At 39.4% G+C, this 20543-nt stretch overlaps 1 protein-coding gene and 1 long non-coding RNA gene across 4 annotated transcripts in view; one reads left to right on the forward strand and one right to left on the reverse strand.

Annotated features, from left to right (window-relative positions):
* CYBRD1 (cytochrome b reductase 1) overlaps positions 1-20543 on the reverse strand; it is a 34993-nt gene that overhangs the window by 13271 nt on the left and 1179 nt on the right. Inside the window, exon 2 of one of the 2 annotated variants that reach the window (XM_067741560.1) lies at positions 6919-7127. The exons of the other annotated variant lie outside the window; for it this stretch is intronic. Within the exon in view, the coding sequence (XP_067597661.1) occupies positions 6919-7127 (209 nt within the window). The remainder of the gene's footprint in view (positions 1-6918; positions 7128-20543) is intronic. 2 annotated transcript variants of the gene reach the window in all.
* Positions 19781-20543, forward strand: part of LOC137226532 (uncharacterized) — a 51830-nt gene continuing 51067 nt past the window's right edge. For both annotated transcript variants that reach the window (XR_010944393.1, XR_010944394.1), the window contains exon 1: positions 19781-20197. This is a non-coding gene — a long non-coding RNA (uncharacterized lncRNA). The remainder of the gene's footprint in view (positions 20198-20543) is intronic.

Below are 20543 nucleotides of genomic sequence, written 5' to 3' on the forward strand. Positions count from 1 at the left end.
AACAAGTAAAAATGAATAAACTACACCTAGAGGAATCAATATAGTTGAATCAGTAGAAAGAAAAAAAAAGTTGTAATTGAATACATTTGATACTGCTTTTTAAAAAGTAAAAAATAAAAACTAAACATATTGTTTGGGAATTTACAGTATGTGGTAAAATTATAAAGGAAAACAGGAATGAGAAAAAAACTGCTGGAGAATGATTACCTCCAGGAGTTGGGATAGGTAGAAAGATGTGGGATCAAGTTGGGGGTGAGGAGGTGTTCTATGTTTTCTAAATTAAGTTGGACGGTGGAATCATGAGTTAACTTTATTATGATTCATAACTTCTACATACACACAATGGTTTGTTATTTTTTTAGAAATCTCCCAGAGGCTAGATCTCACAAGTAGAAAAAATACCTACAACTTAAAATGCTTTGCAATTCATAGACAAACACGAGGAAGGGTGTAGACTTTTCAGCTTGTATTGGTTGTATTGCTTTGTTGCTAGCCCCCTTTCTTTCCTCCTTTTTTAAAAAATATTTATTTATCTATTTATTTTTGGCTGTGTTGGGTCTTTGTTGCTGCGCACGGTCTTTCTCTAGTTGTGGTGAGCAGGGGCTACCCTTCGTTGTGGTGAGTGAGCTTCTCATTGCGGTGGCTTCTCTTGTTGCAGAGCACAGGCTCTAGACGTTGCGGGCCTCAGTAATTGTGGCATGTGGGCTCAGTAGTGTAGGCTCTAGAGCGCAGGCTCAGTAGTTGTGGTGCACAGGCTTAGTTGTTCCCCAGCATGTGCGATCTTCCTGGACTAGGGATGGAACCCGTGTCCCCTGCATTGGCAGGCAGATTCTTAACACCTGCGCCACCAGGGAAGTCCCTGATTTCACTCTTGATCAGTAGACATAGTTACGTTCTTTGTAACAGCTGTATAATATTCAACATGGATTTACCCAAATTATTTAGCCATTCCCTTGTTGATGGACATTTAGGTTGCTTCCCATTTCCTGCAAACATTGCCGCACTAAAAATCCTTCTTAGAGTTCCTTTTGTGACAGTATTTTATTTCCACTCTCCCCAAATGTGGGATCACTATGTTAAAGTATATATATATACTTTAAATTTTTACTGGAGTATGGTTGATTTACAATGTTGTGTAAGAGTAAGTATATTTTTTTAAAAAAATAATAGATATTAACAAACTACTTCCCTAATTCAGTGGCAATTCACTTTCCCACCAGCAGGGCAGAAGTTCATCCTTACCTCACATCTATGATAGCAATGGATAGCACTATTGTTGTTCTGTCAGTCTCATGGGAGAAAATGTTACTTTATTGTTGTTTTAACTTACATTTCCCTAACTTCTTAGTGAGGTTGGACGTTTTATCATATGCTCATTGGTGATTTAATTCTTCTTTGAACTGCCTGTTCAACTCTTTTGTTCATTGCTCTATTAGGTTGACTTTTTATTATTAATTTTTAGGAGTTGTTTTGTATATTAAACACATTAACCCTTAACATATGACATGATTATTCCCCATATCTCCTTGTGCAGTTCCTGCTGACTTGAATATCTTTTGTCACATATACAGTCAGCCCTCCATAGCCACGGGCTCAGCATACATAAATTCCACCAACCACAGATCAAAAATATTCCAAAAAGGGGCTTCCCTGGTGGCGCAGTGGTTGAGAGTCCGCCTGCCGATGCAGGGGACACGGGTTCGTGCCCCTGTCCGGGAGGATCCCACATGCCGCGGAGCGGCTGGGCCCGTGAGCCATGGCCGCTGAGCCTGTGCGTCCGGAGTCTGTGCTCCGCAATGGGAGAGGCCACAACGGTGAGAGGCCCACGTACCGCAAAAAAAAAAAAAAAAAAAAAAAATTCCAAAAAAACAAATTCCGGAAAGTTCCAAAAAGCAAAATTTGAATTGGCCGCAGACCAGCAACTATTTATATAGGATTTACATTATATTTACAGAGCATTTACATTGTATTAGGTATTGTAAGTAATCTAGAGATGATTTAAAGTATATGGGAGGATGTGTGCAGGTTACATGCAAATACTACACCATTTTATACAAGAAACTTGAGCATCCTTGGATTTTGGTGTCCGAGGGGGTCCTGGAAACAATCCCCCAAAGATACTGAGAAATGACTATAATTAAAAAAAATTTTATGTAGTCATAAATGTCTTTCTTTTCCTTTATGGTTTTTAGATTTCTTGTCAACCTTATGGCCTACCCTACCTCAATATTATACAGATTATATGCTTCTTAATTTTCTTTTTCTCTTTTCACTGATTTTGGATTTTTTATACTCATACCTTTAATCTACTGTATCTGGAATTTTTTTTCTTTTGTGTGATGTACAGAGTCTTTTTGTTTGTTTGGTTTTTTCCAAATGGATAGCCAATTATGAAGGTAACATTGATTAAGTAAGCATTCTTTCCCTGGTAAATTGAAATACCATAGTGTCATAGAAAATGTTCTTATACACACTTGGGCTGTTTCTGTCCTCTTTGTTCTTGCCATGGATATATTTTGTTTATTCCTGTGTGAGTACCTTGTTTTGAATAAAGCAGGTCTCCCTTCTCTTCTTCAAAATTTTCTTGGTTATCCTTGGATACTTGTTCTTCTGCATAAAGTTTAAAACTCCCATTGGGTTTAAAATTAGAATTATATTAACTATAAATATTAGTTGAAGAGGGAAGGATATTTCTATATTAATTTTTCTCTTTCAGTAACATGGTATCCTTCTATTCATACCATGTTTTCTGTTTTTCAATAAGTTTTTATAGTATTCTACTATAAGATTTACAGGATTCTACTTCTTATTCTAAATGGTTATTTCTAGTATGGGCAAAAGTTATTGGATTCTGCATGGCTATCTTATATCCAGATACCTTTCCAAATTCTCTCATTATTTTAGCTATCTCTTGTGTTTCTAAACATGTATTATATGATCTGCAAACAGGAAAAAAGTCACAAATTTTCTATTATTTATACAGATTTTTTTCATTATCTTATGCATTAGCTAAAACCTCTAAAACAAAGTTGAATGACAAAGGTACCAAGCATCAATGTCTTATTTATTTAATGGAAGTGTCTTCAGTATTTCACAGTTTAAGCTGATGTTTGCTGTTTGATATTGGTAAAGGTGTTTATCATCAGAGCTGCCACCTTAGATGTGAAGTATGGAGTGCACAATGGGGCAACATCTAAGAGGAGTTTGTTTTCTCCCAGTGTACTGGATCAGTTTAAAGTATCTGTTCCTTGTAGGTCAAAGGTATAAAACAATCTGGACCTGATGTCTTTTTTAGTGATAGATTTCAAATGATCTTACCAGTTGCTTATAATGTTATTGGTCTGTTTAGGTTTTCTAGTTCCTCTTGGGTCAAATTTGGTAGTTTATATTTGGCAAGAAAACAATCCTTTTTTCTTTAAGATTTTTAAGAATATTACCATATATTAATAATTTAATAAATTTAATAAACTGTCCTAATTTTAAAATATTATTTATATCTATGACTATATTTCTTTCTTATTCTTAATGTTGTATATTGTGCTTTTTTAAATCAGATTTGCAGTGGTTTATCTATTTTATTCTACTTGTTTTAAAGAACCAGCTTTTCATTTTATTTGTAATTTCTTCTATTTTTAATTTATGGTTGTGATAGGCTAAATCATGCCGCCTCCCAAAGATGTCCACAACTTAATCCCTGCAAGCTATGAATACGTTATGTTACATGGCAAAAGATGCCTCGCTGATGTAATTAAGGTTATGGATTTTCCGATTGGGAGAAAACCCTGGATTATCTGGGCAGCCCAATCTAATTACATGAACCCTTTCAAAAACAGAGAACTTTGGCTGGAGGAAGAAGAGATGAAGAGGAGAAAGAAGGAGAAGTCAGAGAGATTCCAAGCCAGTGAGACAGAGGGGGCCATGTGCAACGAACAGAGAGAGGAGCTAAGGACAACCCTCAGCCCACAGTCAGCGAGAGTATGGGGACCTCAGTCTTACAACCGCAAGGAACTAGATTTTGCCAACAACCTAAATTAGCTTGGGAGGTGATTCTACCCCAGAGTCTTTCCATAAGAGCCCAGGCCAGCTAACACCTTGATTTTGACCTTGTGAGACCCTGAGCAGAGAAACCAGCCAAGCCAATCTGGACTTCTGATGTAGAGAAACTGTGAGGTAATATATTTGGGTTGTTTTAAGCCACTACGTTTGTGGTAAATTGTTATGGCAACAATAGAAAACTAATACAACTGTTCACGGATTTTTTTTTTTTTTTTGGTGTTTACTTTTCCTTGTATATTTTGCTGTTCTCTTTTAGTTTCTTTTTTTTTCTCCTGGTTTTATCGAGATATAATTGAACTTCAGTTTCTTAAGTGAATACTCCATTTACATATTTTAAGTTTTTCTTTCAATAAATAAAGGCATTTAAGCCTATATTCCTCTGAGAACCATTTTATCTAAGACCCATATATTTTCCAATAAATATTCTCTTTTTTGCTAATTCCTAGATATTTCTTAATCTTATATATTAAGATATAGAGCACAGTATAAATTGGTTTTTAGAAATTCCAGATTAAAAGGTATATCTAGTATAGGGAACTTTTTTTTTTAGCTTTAAAAGCTTTTATTGTTATACAGAAATGCATGTGTATTTAGAAGACACAAAAAGTGAAAAGAAAAATAATCAACTGGAATCCAGCCACCTAGAGATCATTTCTGTTAACATTCTGATGCATATCTTTCCAGATGTTCAGAGAATGCCTTGGCATATAACTAACGCACTAAAGGCATTTTATCTAATCCATTTTAACTACTGTACTCAGAACCATAAACCCTCTCACAGGCAAGCTACATGAAGTTTTGGGTAGTTTCCATTCTGTTCCTCAGAAATACGGCCGTCCACTGAGGATGATCAAACACGGGCTGAGTGATGGTGGGCATGTTGTGGAAACAGCAGGACCATGTGGGGAGAGCTCAGGATTGGAAAGACCAGCGCCTGAGTCCCAGCTCTGCCTCCTGCTGTGTAACCTGTGCGTCCTCAGCATCTGTAAAGACTATCTCACTTGAAGGACTACGTGAGGTAAGCAGAATGCCTCACACTGCGCTCTGGCTCTAATATCCTGCATTCTGGTGTGGCACAAAGGAGGTGAGGCAAAGGGAGGGGAAAAAACCGCTGAAAGCAGAACAGAAAGCTAGGAAAGTCCTGAAGAGATGCTAGTAGACCAAGGGGGTCCCCAAAGCAACTGGCAGCATCTCAATGGCCCCTGCTCTTGCCATCCTACTCTCTGAAGGGAGAGGGTCCACCAGCTGGCAGCAGAGGAGGACGCTGTCTCCCAGATGAGAACACTGAGGGAAAATCAACTTTGAGGGCAGGAGATCTGGGCTAGGCTCAGCCACCCAATTTGAGATATTCTCCTTGTTCCTTCTTGATCAGTAAGATCATGTTTGATACAGGGTTCTCCCTATGCTCCCCTTCTGTCTGGCACCTTTCAATCCGCCAATCCCTACCTCCAGGCATGCTAATGCAAACTTAAATTATTAATAGTGTCCATATAGATATCAACTTCTACTTACTTAAAATTCAAAAAGGCTTAAGGCTTTAAAAACCTTACTTTAAGAAGCAGAAAAATGACAAATACATGTCTGCTAAGAGATCCTTTTTTAAAGAGGTCATACATTCATATATTCTAAAATATGCCTTGAGGTTTTATGAACTCACTCCAGTTTCTTCTCCTATATCCACAGAAAAGTAAGTTCACAAAGATGTCCCAATCAGGAGTTGGATATATGTACTAAGCAAGGGAAGTGAATTGACATAGTTTGTCAAAAAAATTGACAAAGATTTTTCAACAAAATGGTTAACACCAAAAACATTAAAAATTAACCTTTACTTTTGTGATCTAGAACAGCCAAATTCCTATCTCACTCCATTAACTTACATTTAAATATAGTGCTCTTAAGTGTATGTGTTTTTTGGGGACTTCCCTGGTGGTCCAGTGGTTAAGACTCGTGCTCCCAATGCAGGGGGCCTGGGTTCGATCCCTGGTCAGGGAACTAGATCCCCCATGCCACAACTAAGAGACCCCATGCGGCAACAAAGACCTGGTACAGCCAAATAAATAAATACTTAAAAAAGAGTATGTGTTTTTAGTAAATGAAGACATTTAATAAATGAAATGAAAATAAAATAATCACTGAGCCTTCAAAATCTAACAAAGACGTAAAAATTCACCTCTTTACTCTTAAAGTTAAACCTAGAAAATAGAAGTGACAGAGAACGTGAGAAAGAAATCTATAGCTCTTGCCTATGCTAGTTGATCCAGCACATGGAATTTAAAGTCCAAACAATGGCAGCCTAGATATTATGAGATGGCAATTTCTCTACATACATATGTCCATATTTAAACCCTTACATTCAAGCTCATAACTGAATTCTGCAGTTCTGGTGCCCCCTCAGGGGGAAATACTTATAATGGAAACAAATGGAACAGTGACTAGTGGGAATGAGATGATTTCTAAGAAACTATGAATGAATGGAAAACATCGAAAGTATCTGAATTGTTTTACTTTTTATATCTTGTTCAGAAATACACTGAGAGGGCTTCCCTGGTGGCGCAGTGGTTGAGAGTCTGCCTGCCAATGCAGGGGACATGGGTTCGAGCCCTGGTCTGGGAAGATCCCACATGCCGCGGAGCAACTAGGCCCGTGAGCCACAATTACTGAGCCTGCGCGTCTGGAGCCTGTGCTCCGCAACAAGAGGCCGCGATAGTGAGAGGCCCGCGCACCGCGATGAAGAGTGGCCCCCCCTTGCCGCAACTAGAGAAAGCCCTCGCACAGAAACAAAGACCCAACACAGCCAAAAATTAATTAATAATTAATTAATTACTTTTAAAAAAAATTAAAAAGAAACACTGAGATACTGACCTGTAAGATGTAGAGAATGACAGCTGTCAGTCCAACCCAGCTGTGCAGACTATACATATTGGGGATGTTCCTGGCATTGTGGAAATCAAAAACAGCCACCAGAGAAATAATTACAAGAATGGCAGCAACAGTGTTTAACCCTGCATGGATGGATTTCATCAGGAGCTTGCTGCATTTCCAGGTCCATGGCAGTCTGTATACGATGATGGCTAAAAAGAGACAAAAGTGGACAGAATGTAGTGGTGCTGTTTTTTTAATCAACACAAGATGAACAGTTCGACACAGTGAACACTCCCTTTTGTGAAACCCTTTTCTCATGGCTTCTGCTTCCCCCCTCTTCCCTGCCTCTCAGTGGTTCCTTCTTGGGCTCTTTGCTGGCATCTTCTTTACTCCCAACTTATGAACGAAGCTTGCTGCCTCTCAGGCTCAGTCCTAGGATTTTTTTCCTCTCTCTGCTCCCTCTCTGCGTGATCTCATTCACTTTTTCATTAAAATGCTACCTACATGGTAGGGACTCCAAAATTCTCATCTCCAGCCCAGAACTGTCTTCTGAACTCCACACCCACATAATCCAATGGCTTCTTGACATCTCCACATAGATGCCTCTCAAATATTTTAAACTCAACATGTCCAAAATGAAATTCTTAATCTTATGATCTGGTTTCTTCATATAAGTGTCTTAATTTGACAAGAAAAAGACAGACTAAACAATAGAAAAATATGTGCAAAGATTTAAATAGACAAAGTATATCCAAGAGTATATCTAAGTATTTCACAAAAGAGTATATCCAAGTGACTAATAAACATAATAAAGATATCAACTTCATTGGTCAACAGAGAAATGAGAATTTCATTTAGCCATTCACATATCTGAATGGCTAAATGGAAAATACTGAGTATTGGAGAGGTTGTGAAACAATCAGAACGCTCATGTTCTGCTGATAAGAGTTTAAATGAGAACAAACACTTTGGAAAACTAGCAGCAGCTACTTAAGCAAAATATATGCATACCTTATGATCTAGTAATTCTACTCCTGAGTATATGCCCCAAAGAAGTTTGTACGTAAGTTCACCAAAAGACAAGTATGAGAATATTATTACAGCACTATTCATTGTAGCCAAAACCTGGGAACTTCCCAATGTCCATCATTAAGAGATTGAATAAATAAACTGTGATATATTCACACCATGGAATAATATACAGCAAAGAGGATGAATGAACTAAAACTAGAACTTCACCCAATGATATGGACCAACCTATAATGTCAATGCCAAGAAACCAGACATAAACAAGTATATACTGTATGATTCAATTGATATGAAGTATAACAACAGGCAACACTCATCTCTGCAATAAGAAAAGTCAAGATATTGGTTGCCCTTGTGAGGAAGGGGTATAGCAACTGGAAAGGAATGTACGAGGGATTTCTGGGCTCCTGCTAATAATCTGATTTTCAAACTAGGTGTTGGTTACATAAGTAATCACCGAGGGAAGATTCATTAAGCTATATATTTATATGTATACTTTTCTGCATGTAGATTAAACTTTAACAAAAAGATACTTAAAAAGCTTTTTTTTTAGTGTCCTGGCTTAAGCAATAGGTTATATACCCACCTCACCCAGCATGCAATTAATTTTTGTTCTGAAGACAATATCCTGCCCCAACCCACCCTCATTCCACTCCTTCAGTCCATGTCAGGAAAAATTTAGATATCTGGAAATATATGGCGGATTGAAAATGTTCAAAGAATACTTCCTTGGAAAATGGATTCTATTATATCAGCAGTGAATCATGTATATTTCTTAATTCCAGAAAAGAAGAAGCAGACACTGCTGCTGCCTTTTCCCTTCAAAGACATTTATAATTTGAATATATGAAACTTAATTGGATCATAAAAATGTAAGATTATCTTGTCCATTTTCAGGCAGAAACACAAAAAACCTACAAAGATAGACGCGAATTCAGCCTCTTTAGAGCTTTCAGCACAAGATGTCAATCTTCCTATTATTTGGTTCCATTCCAACACTTGACAGGCCTCACCATTAGGACAGTATTCCTTTTATGTAATACAAATTCTGAAGGACAACCACGTACTAATTTTAGTGCATATATGTCTATCTTATAAATGATTGATTATATTTCCTTAAGGATATGGAAACTTTGTAGACAATCATTTATATATTCAACAAATTTTTTCAAACCATTTAACACAACACCTTAAAAGGTACACTTTGTTTTTTTGGCCATGCCGCACAGCTTGCGGGATCCTAGTTCCTTGACCAGGGATCGAACCCTGGGTCCTGACAGTGAAAGTGCCTGAGTCCCAACCACTGGACCACCAGGGAAATCCCAAAAGGTACACTTTTAAAAGCTAGTTCAGGGAATTCCCTGGCGGTCCAGTGGTTAGGACTCAGCAGGTCCACTGCCATGGCCTGGGTTCAATCACTGGTCCGGGAACTGAGATCCTGTAAGCCCAGCCGCATGGCCAAAATAATTAATTAATTAAAAATAAAAGCCAGTTCAAGGCCCCTTCTCATCCCTACTTCATCCTCTTTGAAGGCAAAAATGTGTCTTGCTGTTTCTCCTTGTATCCCCAGAGCCTAGGACAGCCCTGGGCTCAAAATATGTATGCAGCTCCGTTAGTATTTTTTTTTAACTTATTTTGAGATACTGTAGATTTACATACAGTTGTAACAAATAATACAGAGAGATCCCATATACTCTTCACACAGTTTCCCTCAGTGGTAACATCTTACATAACTACAGTATAGTATTACATCCAGGAAATTGACGTCTATATAATCCACTAACCTTTTTCGAATTTCAGTAGTTTTATTTGTGTGTGTATGACCCTTAAGTTTTTTGTTTTTTGGTTTTTGTTTTTGCGGTACGCGGGCCTCTCACTGCTGCGGCCTCTCCCGTTGCGGAGCACCGGCTTGGGACGCGCAGGCCCAGCAGCCATGGCTCATGGGCCCAGCCGCTCCGCGGCACGTGGGACCCTCCCGGACCGGGGCACGAACCTGCGTCCCCCGCATCGGCAGGCGGACTCTCAACCACTGCGCCACCAGGGAAGCCCTAGTGTTATTTAAATAAATAAATGTAAAGCACTTTCTGCAGACTGATCAAAGTCCAGAAATCAAATTGATGTCAACTCTAACACTATGGTTTCCTCTCCTCATGCTTTTCCTCCTCTGATGACTCAGCGGCACATCCTATATGATCTAAGGGGTTTTTTGGTTTTGGTTTGTTTTTTGCATTTTAAATTATTTTTATACTTAAAATTATATCATGAACATTTCACATATCATTAAATTATCCTTGAAAACATGAATTTAAGGACTGTACAATATTCTCATACATATTGGATTTTCTAGATAATAATCAATTGTATGTTGACATACAATTGACATATAGATTATTTCCAATATTTACTAACTTCAACAAAAAGTTGAAGTAAAATAAATTTTACTGTCGTAATTATATGATTCTTTCGTTTTTAAGGAAAGCAAATGCCTCTTTACCCACAGACTTAGTAACCTTTTATCTACACAATCGAGTTTTTTGCAATCAATCTGTGATCAGGCAGCAGTAAAATAAAAATCTACAAAATATTAAAACCTAATAACGTGGGGCTTCCCTGGTGGTGCGGTGGTTAAGAATCTGCCTACCAATGCTGGGGACATGCGTTTCAGCCCTGGAAGATCCCACATGCCGCAGAACAACTAAGCCCGTGCGCCACAACTACTGAGCCTGCACTCTAGAGCCCACAAGCCACAACTACTAAGCCTGCGAGCCACAACTACTGAAGCCCGCACGCCTAAAGCCCGTGCTCCGCAACAAGAGAAGCCACCGCAATGAGAAGCCCGCATACCGCCACAAAGAGTAGCCCCTGCTCGCCACAACTAGAGAAAGCCCACGCGCAGCAACGAAGACCCAACGCAGCCAAAAATAAATAAAATAAATAAATTTATTAAAAAAACCCAAAAACCTAGTAACGCATTTCCCTTTCTCCTGGTTTAGTCTCATTTATTAAACACACACACACACACAAACACCTGAGGCCTTGCAAGGTAGTAGGCACCATGCTAAGTGCTTTACAGGTTTACATTATAATCCTCGACTCAACTGGGTGAGGAAGGTATGTTTATTATTACCATTATGCAGAGCAGGAAGCAGAGGCACAGAGATGTGAAGTAGTTTGCTCAATATCATTTAGTGTTTTTAAATTAATATCACTGTTGTTATCATCATTGTGGTCACCATCATTATATCCTCCAGGCACCACCCCAGGGGAAGGAATCTTAGATGAGGGAACTTGAACATCCACATGCGAAAAGGAAATACTCGGGATGTTTGCTCAAATAGCAAATTATAAGCAATAACTCACAACAGCTTTTCCTCCCCAATCTGGGTCATATTATATCAAAAACTTCCAAAATCAAAACTAACCTCGGATGTTAGAAATCAAGAATAGTTATCATGACTGAGGAGAGTTACAGGGGTAACCAAGGGGATTCTGGGGTGCCTGGAATGTTGTTTCATGATGGGTACATGAGTGTGTTCATGTGATGAAAACATGTCACTTATGATTTAGGTACTTTTCTGCATGTATGTGGTTCTTCAATTAAAAGTACCTTAAAAAGGTTGTCCAAAATTCATAGACAACTATGCTCCCAATGAAGAATTTTCACTCTTCTCAATACTACGGGCACCACAGAGAAATGTGTCAAATTTTCCAAAAAACTGAAGTCTACCCTCTTTGAGTGTCAAAACTTGACTTTTAAACTTTTCACATTTACTCAAATGTTCTTCAGATTGGTTGCACACTAGCTTTCCTTCTCTAGCACTAGCATGAGTGGAACACAATTTAATCTTTTATTGACAGTTTGCAGGTTATCAACAAAACACACTGTCCTATTACTATAAGAGAAAGTCCCTAGGAACTTTCGAAGCAGGAGAGGTACTTGCCTCTGATCCAAACGGGCCCAGACAGTTAACGTTTCTCTTTTAGTCCCTGGGTCTAGTGTAGAATTTTTCTATTTCCTCTTTTAGTTTCTTGCTCAGGTTAGGGTGCCTGCCTCCAACCTCTCCCCTCCATCAGCCTGCATTATCTATTATTCCTACCTGTTTTAAGTTCTATTTAAGTTTATAAACTTTTATGATGGCAAAAATTTTAACATCTGTTAAATCTGGGCGATGAGTACATGGAGATCTGTTATATTATTTTCTGTATGGTTGAAAGAGTTCATAATAGTTTTAAAGTTAAAACAATATTTCTGTAAGCTTGCAAACCCAATAGCCAATTAGTCTCAACTGCTAAGTAGGCAGCTTGTGGAAATCTCAGCGGCTCTCATAGAAGTGAGGCATGGAGTTTTCAGCACCTATCCTGGCAACAGAGAAGTTCTGTGGGGTAGCTGACTATGTTTCAAAATGCTCTCTAGATAGATGGAGGATAACTGCAAAATGCCGCATTTGCATAAGGTGTTTACATGCTTTTTAAAATGCATAAGTGACCAAAATACGGTGGACTTCAGGAGAAAGGGCAACCTTAGCAAATCAACCACATTTCTTAAACAAGTAGCTCTTCTCAACAGTAGTATAAACTGCCTTGGAGAGTGGAATTTAAACATTTCTTGCTTCTTTGGCTTGGCACTGACCTAGACACCATTCCTGAGGTTCAGTGAGAAGGAAGAAAAAGGTCTCATAAGCCCATGAAGAGGGAAAATGCTATCAAACAGCTACTTGTGACTGAAACAAGGGTTTTTCTGTTAGAGGCCCTAGTCGGCAAAGCCATTTTCGCCCAGAAAATGAAGGGAAACGTGAACACATATAATGTGAAAAATACATTTTAAATCTTTCTAAAAGAAAAATTATTGGTGGTGGAACATGCTATTGTGATAAACTTAGAAAGGAAGGAAGGGAGGGAGGGAGGGAGGGAGGAAGGAAGGAAGGAAGGAAGGAAGGAAGGAAGGAAGGAAGGAAGGAAGGAAGGAAGGGGAAAAGAAATCAATACCTGTGTACAATTATTCTTTCAACAATGAAGGGAAAAATGAAGTAACTTGAATTGAATTGAATTATTTAGAAATTTTCTCAGTTCCTAGCAGCATAATCAACTCAGGAATATGTGAAATATATATTCTCCAAGATGTAATCTCTGGTTTGACACCAGCTTTCTATCCATATACCATTACAAAACTATCCACATATACAAATTTGTCTCATAGCAGGCAATGCAAATTTAGAATTTGTCAAAGTGAATGTGGGGAGAAGGGCACTTGGAGGGAGAGAAATGTCCCCAGACATAGAAAACAATTTGACTCCAGTTCTTCTGTGTTTAAATCTTGTGATTTACAAAGGTAGGAGTACGTCAGTCTTGTTCACTGTCAGATCCCAGCATTTAGCACAGAGCCTAGCACATAGTAGGAATTCAGTAAGTATGTGTTGAATATACAAATCTTGATAAAGTACAGTAATTTAATATTTCCCAGAAAATGAGCAGATCCTCTTTTAAAACGCACAAATCGGGCTTCCCTGGTGGCGCAGTGGTTGAGAGTCCGCCTGCCAATGCAGGGGACACAGGTTCGTGCCCCGGTCCGGGAAGATCCCACATGTCACAGAGCAACTAAGCACGTGTGCCACAATTACTGAGCCTGCGCTCTAGAGCCTGTGAGCCACAACTACTGAGCCTGCATGCCACAACTACTGAGCCCATGCACCACAACAACTGAAGCCCACGCGCCTAGAGCCTGTGTTACTCAACAAGAGAAGCCACCACAATAGAAGCTCGCGCACTGCAACGAAGAGGAGCTCCCCACTTGCAGCAACTAGAGAAAGCCTGCGCGCAGCTACGAAGACCCAACGCAGCCAAAAATAAATAAAAATAAATTTATATTTTAAAAAATGGTCCTTTCAAATAAGTAAAAAGTATTCTGCACTCGGCCCCACCTAATAGCTTTAGGTAAGCTTTAAGTGAACCCCAAAATAAAATAAGAGTAAGTTATTGAGACTGAAGTACACTGGAATTTTAAGACACTTATAAATTCTACTTAAATATGGTGTGCCCATTACACTTTTCTTAACACTCTGAATAACGTATTACTTTGACCTCCTTGGTAGTATGTTCTGAGCACAATTATCAAGATTTACAACTTATTTCCCTGTGCACCTAAGAATTCACCTGACACAGTCCAAAGGACCTCAAGTTTAAATGTAAAAGCAGAGAATCCTCTTTAAATACACTTCTTGAAAAGATTCCTGCAGTGGCTACCAAAGAGAATCTGAGCTCTGAAACATGCCTGTGCTCTCAGACTGTCTCACAGCATGAATACCATGAAACTGAAAACCTTTGGAGAATCCAAATGAAAGAAGTGATCTGGATGATTTGGAAGATTTGTTTTAGCAACTTGGCACTAGAAGCATCTCTTTGAAGTGACTAAAACCCTCACAAAGGCACCTACTTGGTACAAAATAGTGTATGAAAAGAGAAAAATTCAATTAATTGGCTAGACGTTTACAAATACCCAGAAACACCAGCTATATTTTCTTATGCCTCATATCAATATTATGAAATTAGAACTAGTATTGGCTCTGATATCATTGGTGGTCTAACCCTGGTTAGGCATTTGATCTCTAAAATTAGGAGTTGAACTTCAAGTCCTAGACAGCTCTAAATATTTAGGGCTTAGGTTTTCTAAAAGAAAACCATAACTTGCCTCTAACAAATCAAATGAGAACAACTTGTAGACAGGGCTACATCTTAACTCATTTATTTTACACTGTCTGGCATACAGTAAGTGCTTAATAAATGCACTTAATAAATGCTAATTAAATAAATAGGATAATATATGAAGAAATCGAATGAATAAATGAATGAACAGACTTAGAAAAGTACAGCTGGGACTTCCCTGGTGGAGCAGTGGTTAAGAATCCGCCTGCCAATGCAGGGGACACAGGTTCAAGCCCTGGTCCGGGAAGATCCCACATGCTGCAGAGCAACGAAGCCTGTGTGCCACAACTACTGAGCCTGCGAGCCACAACTACTGAGCCCGTATGCCACAACTACTGAGCCCGCATGCCACAACTACTGAAGCCCACGCACCTAGAGCCCATGCTCCACAACAAGAGAAGCACCGCAGCGAAGAGTAGCCACTGCTCACCGCAACTAGAGAAAGCCCATGCCCAGCAACGAAGACCCAACACAGCCAAAAATAATTAATTAATTAATTAAAAGAAAAGTACAGCTGAAGTCTGCAGTCATTTCAAAGCCTGTTTTGATCTTTTAAGAAAGTTTCTATAGGAAGAAAAACAGTTATAACAAATATTTCTGGTTTATCTTTCTTAAAAGGGAAGATTGTTCTACTCTTTAAGGGAAAAGTTTAAAACCCCACCAAGTCAAGATAGAAAACTCTAGAAGTCACTGGAAGATATATACTGGATTTGGTCCACAGATGTGTTTTGTTTGATCAGCATGATTTGGGGGTTATATTTTGGTTTTGTGGCTTGTTTACTTTTAGACTGAACCAGTTTTTTAAAATCTAGATTCTCCTGGATAATGAGAAACTCTGGTCACTGTGGGCATCCTAGATAGCCACAATCTGTTGGAGCTAAGAGGTTCCTATTTTGCCAGGAGTAGGCAATCTCCGATTCTCTACCTATACCCTGCTGCACGAGGATCTGACCTTTGGTCATATGCGCTAGTAAACAGAGAGGTTTCTCACCAATGTTATTGCGCAACACTGCTTATAATAAAATTGGCCTCTGATTGGTAAACTGTGTCCGGACTGGGAAGAACAACAAAAATTCTGTAAAAACCTTATGAAAATACCATACTTTGGGCTTCCCAGAGAGCAGTGGTAACTGTTATATCCTGTATTGGTTTCCTAGGGCTACCATAACAAAGTACCCAAAACTGAGTGACTTAAAACAACAGAAATGTATTCTCTCACAATTCTGGAGACCAGAAGTCTAAAATCAAGGTATTGGCAAGACTGGTTCCTTCAGGAGGCTCTGAGCGAGAATCCATCCCATACCTCTCTCCTCGCTTCTGGTAGCTGCCAACAATACTTGGTATTCCTTGACTTGTAGACAGATCACTCCAATCTCTGCCTCCATCTTCACATGGCCTCCCCTCTGTGTGTCTGTGCCTCAAATCTCCTTCTCTTTTCTCTTATAAGGACACCAGTTATTGGACTTAGGGCCCATCCTGAATCCAGGCTGATCTCATCTTGAGATCCTTAATTACATCGGCAAAGACGCTAAGGCCCTATTCACAGGTCATTGAGATTAGGACTTGAACATATCTTTTGGGAGCCACTGTTCAACTCACTATATATCTTTTTCAGGAATAAGAAAACCAGGTCCATAGAGTATTTGCAAGAGATACACAACTAAGCTTGTGTGTCACAGCTACTGAGCCTGTGCTCTAGGGCCCATGAGCCACAACTACTGAGCCCACATGCCTCAACTACTGAAGCCTACACACCTAGAGCCCGTGCTCTGCAAGAAGAGAAGCCACCACAATGAAAATCCCATGCACCGCAACGAGGAGTGGCCCCTGCTCACCACAACTAGAGAAAGCCCGTGCGCAGCAACGAAGACCCAACGCAGCCAAAAATAAATTAATTAATTAATCTTTTTAAAAAGATGACAGAAATTGTAACACATTGAAAATAATCCAATGGGGGAGAAACTTGATGCACAAGGAAAAGGGGAGAATTGATGGCGTGAGAAGGCACAGGTGGTAGGCAATTCTAATGAGGCAGTAACATTCTAATGAGCTTGAGGCCTTTAGAGTAGAGATGCGCTTCCAATATAACATGATGCCCATTCTCCCCTGAGGCTGACTAAAGCAGTGCTTCCAAACGGGCTGTAAACAGCAGAATCACTGAGGGGAAGGGAGGGCACTTTTTCTTTGGATGCTACTATTATCACCACAAATGAGTGGCTGTAAAATTGCATTTTGTTACTAACAATTGGCGATGGTACTGAAATAATCACTCATTCATTCAACAACTATTTACTGGCGTACTTTGTGCCAGTTCCAGGTGTTATTCTAGATGCTGGGGATGCAATAGTGAGCAAAATAATCATGTCTAAAACATTTTTATTAGATGTATTACAAAGAGATCTGCATGTATTTATTTATAACAAAAAAAATGTGCTTGTGGTTGTCTTGAGTTGTGTCTTGAAATGTGCTTGGGGTTGTCTTGTTGTCTTGAATTGTGTCTTTATGCTTTTAAAAACCCCCATTTCTTTATGAATGACAGGTTTAATTATCTATGGTGTCCCAAAGGCTGGTTTTGGAGTAGGTATTTGGAGCACTTTCTCCATTCTATTCTTTGCCAGGTTTTACCCCAAGAACCTTTCCAAATATATTTAAGTGGTCTTCGAATTTGGTCACTTTTAGATACATTAATAGGATATCCCATTTGCCTTTTAAGAACTACCCTTAATTTCTTTTTGTTATTCTTTTAAATGTGACTTAAATGAAGTTATATTCTCTCACAAAACCAACCTGAGATCATTATACTATTGAATTTCTCTTCCTTCAGTTTATACAGTCAAAAGAGTTCTACACGTGGAAAAGTAAGGCGTATATAATTGCTGAGGCTTCTTTTCACTAAATTTATATACTTGAATTTTCTACCTTTTACTAAAGAACACATTCCACCTTGCTGAACCTTTTAAAAGATCAACAGCCACTTTGAGAGCATTTATTTGTTTCAGTCTTTTCTGTGGCCTTTTCAAGTTTTGTTTCTCTGATTTCCTGGCAGTATACTTATTTCATGGGAAACAGTCCCTTCAGAGAAGCACAAAGCTCTTCTAAAAGTTCTCTTTGAAACTTCCTCATTCATGTTTGCTGGATTTCCTACTAGTTTAAAATTTTATTTCAGTTTTAACTATCCTGTAGTCTCTTACACTTTATTTTAGAACACATATATTTTCCAAAAGACACATAGATATTTATTTTGTAACTTCTATGTTACCCTTGCTTTCTTCAGAGCTTACTTCTTAAAGGTGTTTCAAAGGACACATATTTATTCTCACATAGTTTTAAATATCATTTACTGTTTGCATTTGTAAAGCATTTTATGCTTAGAGTAAAAACTGTACTTTGGCCTTCCCTCCTCATCGCTGAACATTTGTGTATCACAGAGCTCAATTACATCACGTTCACTATTAGAGATCTGAAATAACATAGCCTAAAAATTTGCTCCCTGAAGCAATTATACACAGTAAAAAAGCTTTTATAACATGGCTGGTCTGTAACATGTGTGTTTCCCCCGGCCTATGAAGTCAACTATTTATTCCTAGTCCTTCTACTGGAGGCTTCCTACTGCTGGATGTGAGGACATGCAGGTGGGCCAAGACTTGCAAGAACTCATGAGTGCTATGCATGTGCCTGTATGTATGAGAAAGCTTACGTGCATGTCAATTAAATGTGTCACCTACATAGAGAACAGACTTGTGGTTGCCAAGGGGGAGGGGAGGTGGGGGAGGGACGGATTGGGAGTTTGGGGTTAGCAGACGCAAACTATTACATATAGAATGGATAAACAACAAGGTCCTACTGTGAACTATATTCGATATCCTGTGATAAACCATAATAGAAAAGAATATGAAGAAGAATGTACACATGTATTCCTGAATCACTTTGCTGTACAGCAGAAATTAACACAACATTGTAAATCAACTATACTTCAATAAAATAAATTTTAAAAATAAGTGTGTTATCTGATTAAAGTGCTTTTCATATCTGGAATCCAAATAGTAAACAGGATGGGTAATGTTGACAGGACAAACATTCCAAAACTAATACAAATATAGGAGTTAAGCTTAAATAAAAGCAGCAGATGAAAATTTCCAAAATATCCATGTACATATTTTTGCTCCAAAGTGAATATAAACAGATTAAGAAAAGTCCAAGGTTTAGACAAATTATAAATTATTTTAGGAAAACTGTAATGGACTCTAACATGAAGGAAAAGTTTCAAAGTGTATTTTACATGAAGCTTTTTGCTTCTCAAACAATATCTTACAGAAAATAAGCGTATTGCCATAAAAGCAGAGAAATGAACCTTGAAAATAAAGCCCCTGAAAACACACTACTTCTGTGTAGTAGTGCTACACAGAAGTAGCACCTGCTCTGTGCCTCAGTTTACTTTTTTTTGTTGTTGCGGTACGCGGGCCTCTCACTGCTGTGGCCTCTCCCGTTGCGGAGCACAGGCTCCGGACACGCAGGCCCAGCGTCCATGGCTCACGGGCCCAGCCGCTCTGCGGCATGTGGGATCTTCCCAGACCGGGGCACGAACCCGTGTCCCCTGCATCGGCAGGCGGACTCTCAACCACTGTGCCACCAGGGAAGCCCAGTTTACCCTTATACATCTGTGAAATAGTGCACTTAGTGCACTAAGTAAACGTTAGAGCGTCTCCTCTTTAGAAGTCAAGAAACAAGTATTATCACCTGTGTTTCCCTTACCCTCCATGGTAAGGAGATATTCTAGCCCCTCCGGAAAGTTTCTTAGTATTAGAAGCTGCTCTGAGGAGTTGGTTTGAAGAGATGAAGAGACTGTTCCTACTGCTGTGAGCAAACAAAAGGTGTTGACAGCTCCGGCCAAACTTAAGGGCTCCACCACAAAGGAAAGAGTGCTTCTGCCAACAGCGACTTTGGAACTTGAGTATGTTTTTCTCATTTTAGTTTAGCGGCAAAATACGCAACGAATAACTTAGCCAGCCAGTGGTACTCACACCCGGGTGCCATCTCACACCAGGGAAGCCTCAGAACCACAGCTGGGCCTTGGCAACAGCTTCCAGTACCTCCCAGAGTGGGAGGATGCCAGCCACGCCAGCCACACTGGCCAAGGCTGCTGCCCACGTTTTAAATGGAAACAAAAATCTTTTCTTTAGAAAGGAGGTGGGCGCTTTTTTGTTCTCTTCTTTGTTTGTGGAAAGTTAAATACTGGTGGAGAAAAGGCAGCTTGCTCAGAGGCAAGGCTAGAGGTTTCGGCTGGTGGGCACCTCCTTCCCAAGTCCTTTCCACTCCTCTCCATTACTTTCTACAACATAACTCCAGTCCGCTACTTTCTGCCTTGTTCTAAATACTTTCTCTGCCAAGGCCTTGACTTCACTTTTTGGAAAGTGGTTACAAACAAATGGCGCTTGCACCACTCGCTAGAGGTTCCTCCAGCTCAACAGCAGCTGAAGGAAAGGAAGCTGTCAGGACATTGTGAGCAGCACTAGACAAAGACAACAAAACCGGACACTGACGGAGAGAGGAGGTAAGGGGGGAAATGGGTGAAGGTGGTCAAAAGGTACAACCTTCCAGTTATAAGTTCTGGGGATGTAATGCACAGAATGATGGCGGCAGTTAATAATACTTTACTGTAGATCTGAACATTGCTAAAGAGACTAGATCTTAAAGTTCTCATCCCAAGGGGGGAAAAATTGTAACTACGTGAGGTGATGGAAACTAATATATCAATTATATCTCAAAAACAAGAACAAAAACTGCCATCCGCTGAGCGCTCCCTCCGTGCCAGCCTCATGCCAGAGGCTGCAGGCCGAGGCAGCAAACCCCAAAGATGTTCCAAGCAGAAGCATCTCTCTCAGCCCAGCAGCCGCGAG

Source organism: Pseudorca crassidens, chromosome 6 (assembly GCF_039906515.1).
Source record: "Pseudorca crassidens isolate mPseCra1 chromosome 6, mPseCra1.hap1, whole genome shotgun sequence".
NCBI classification, from domain to species: domain Eukaryota; kingdom Metazoa; phylum Chordata; class Mammalia; order Artiodactyla; family Delphinidae; genus Pseudorca; species Pseudorca crassidens.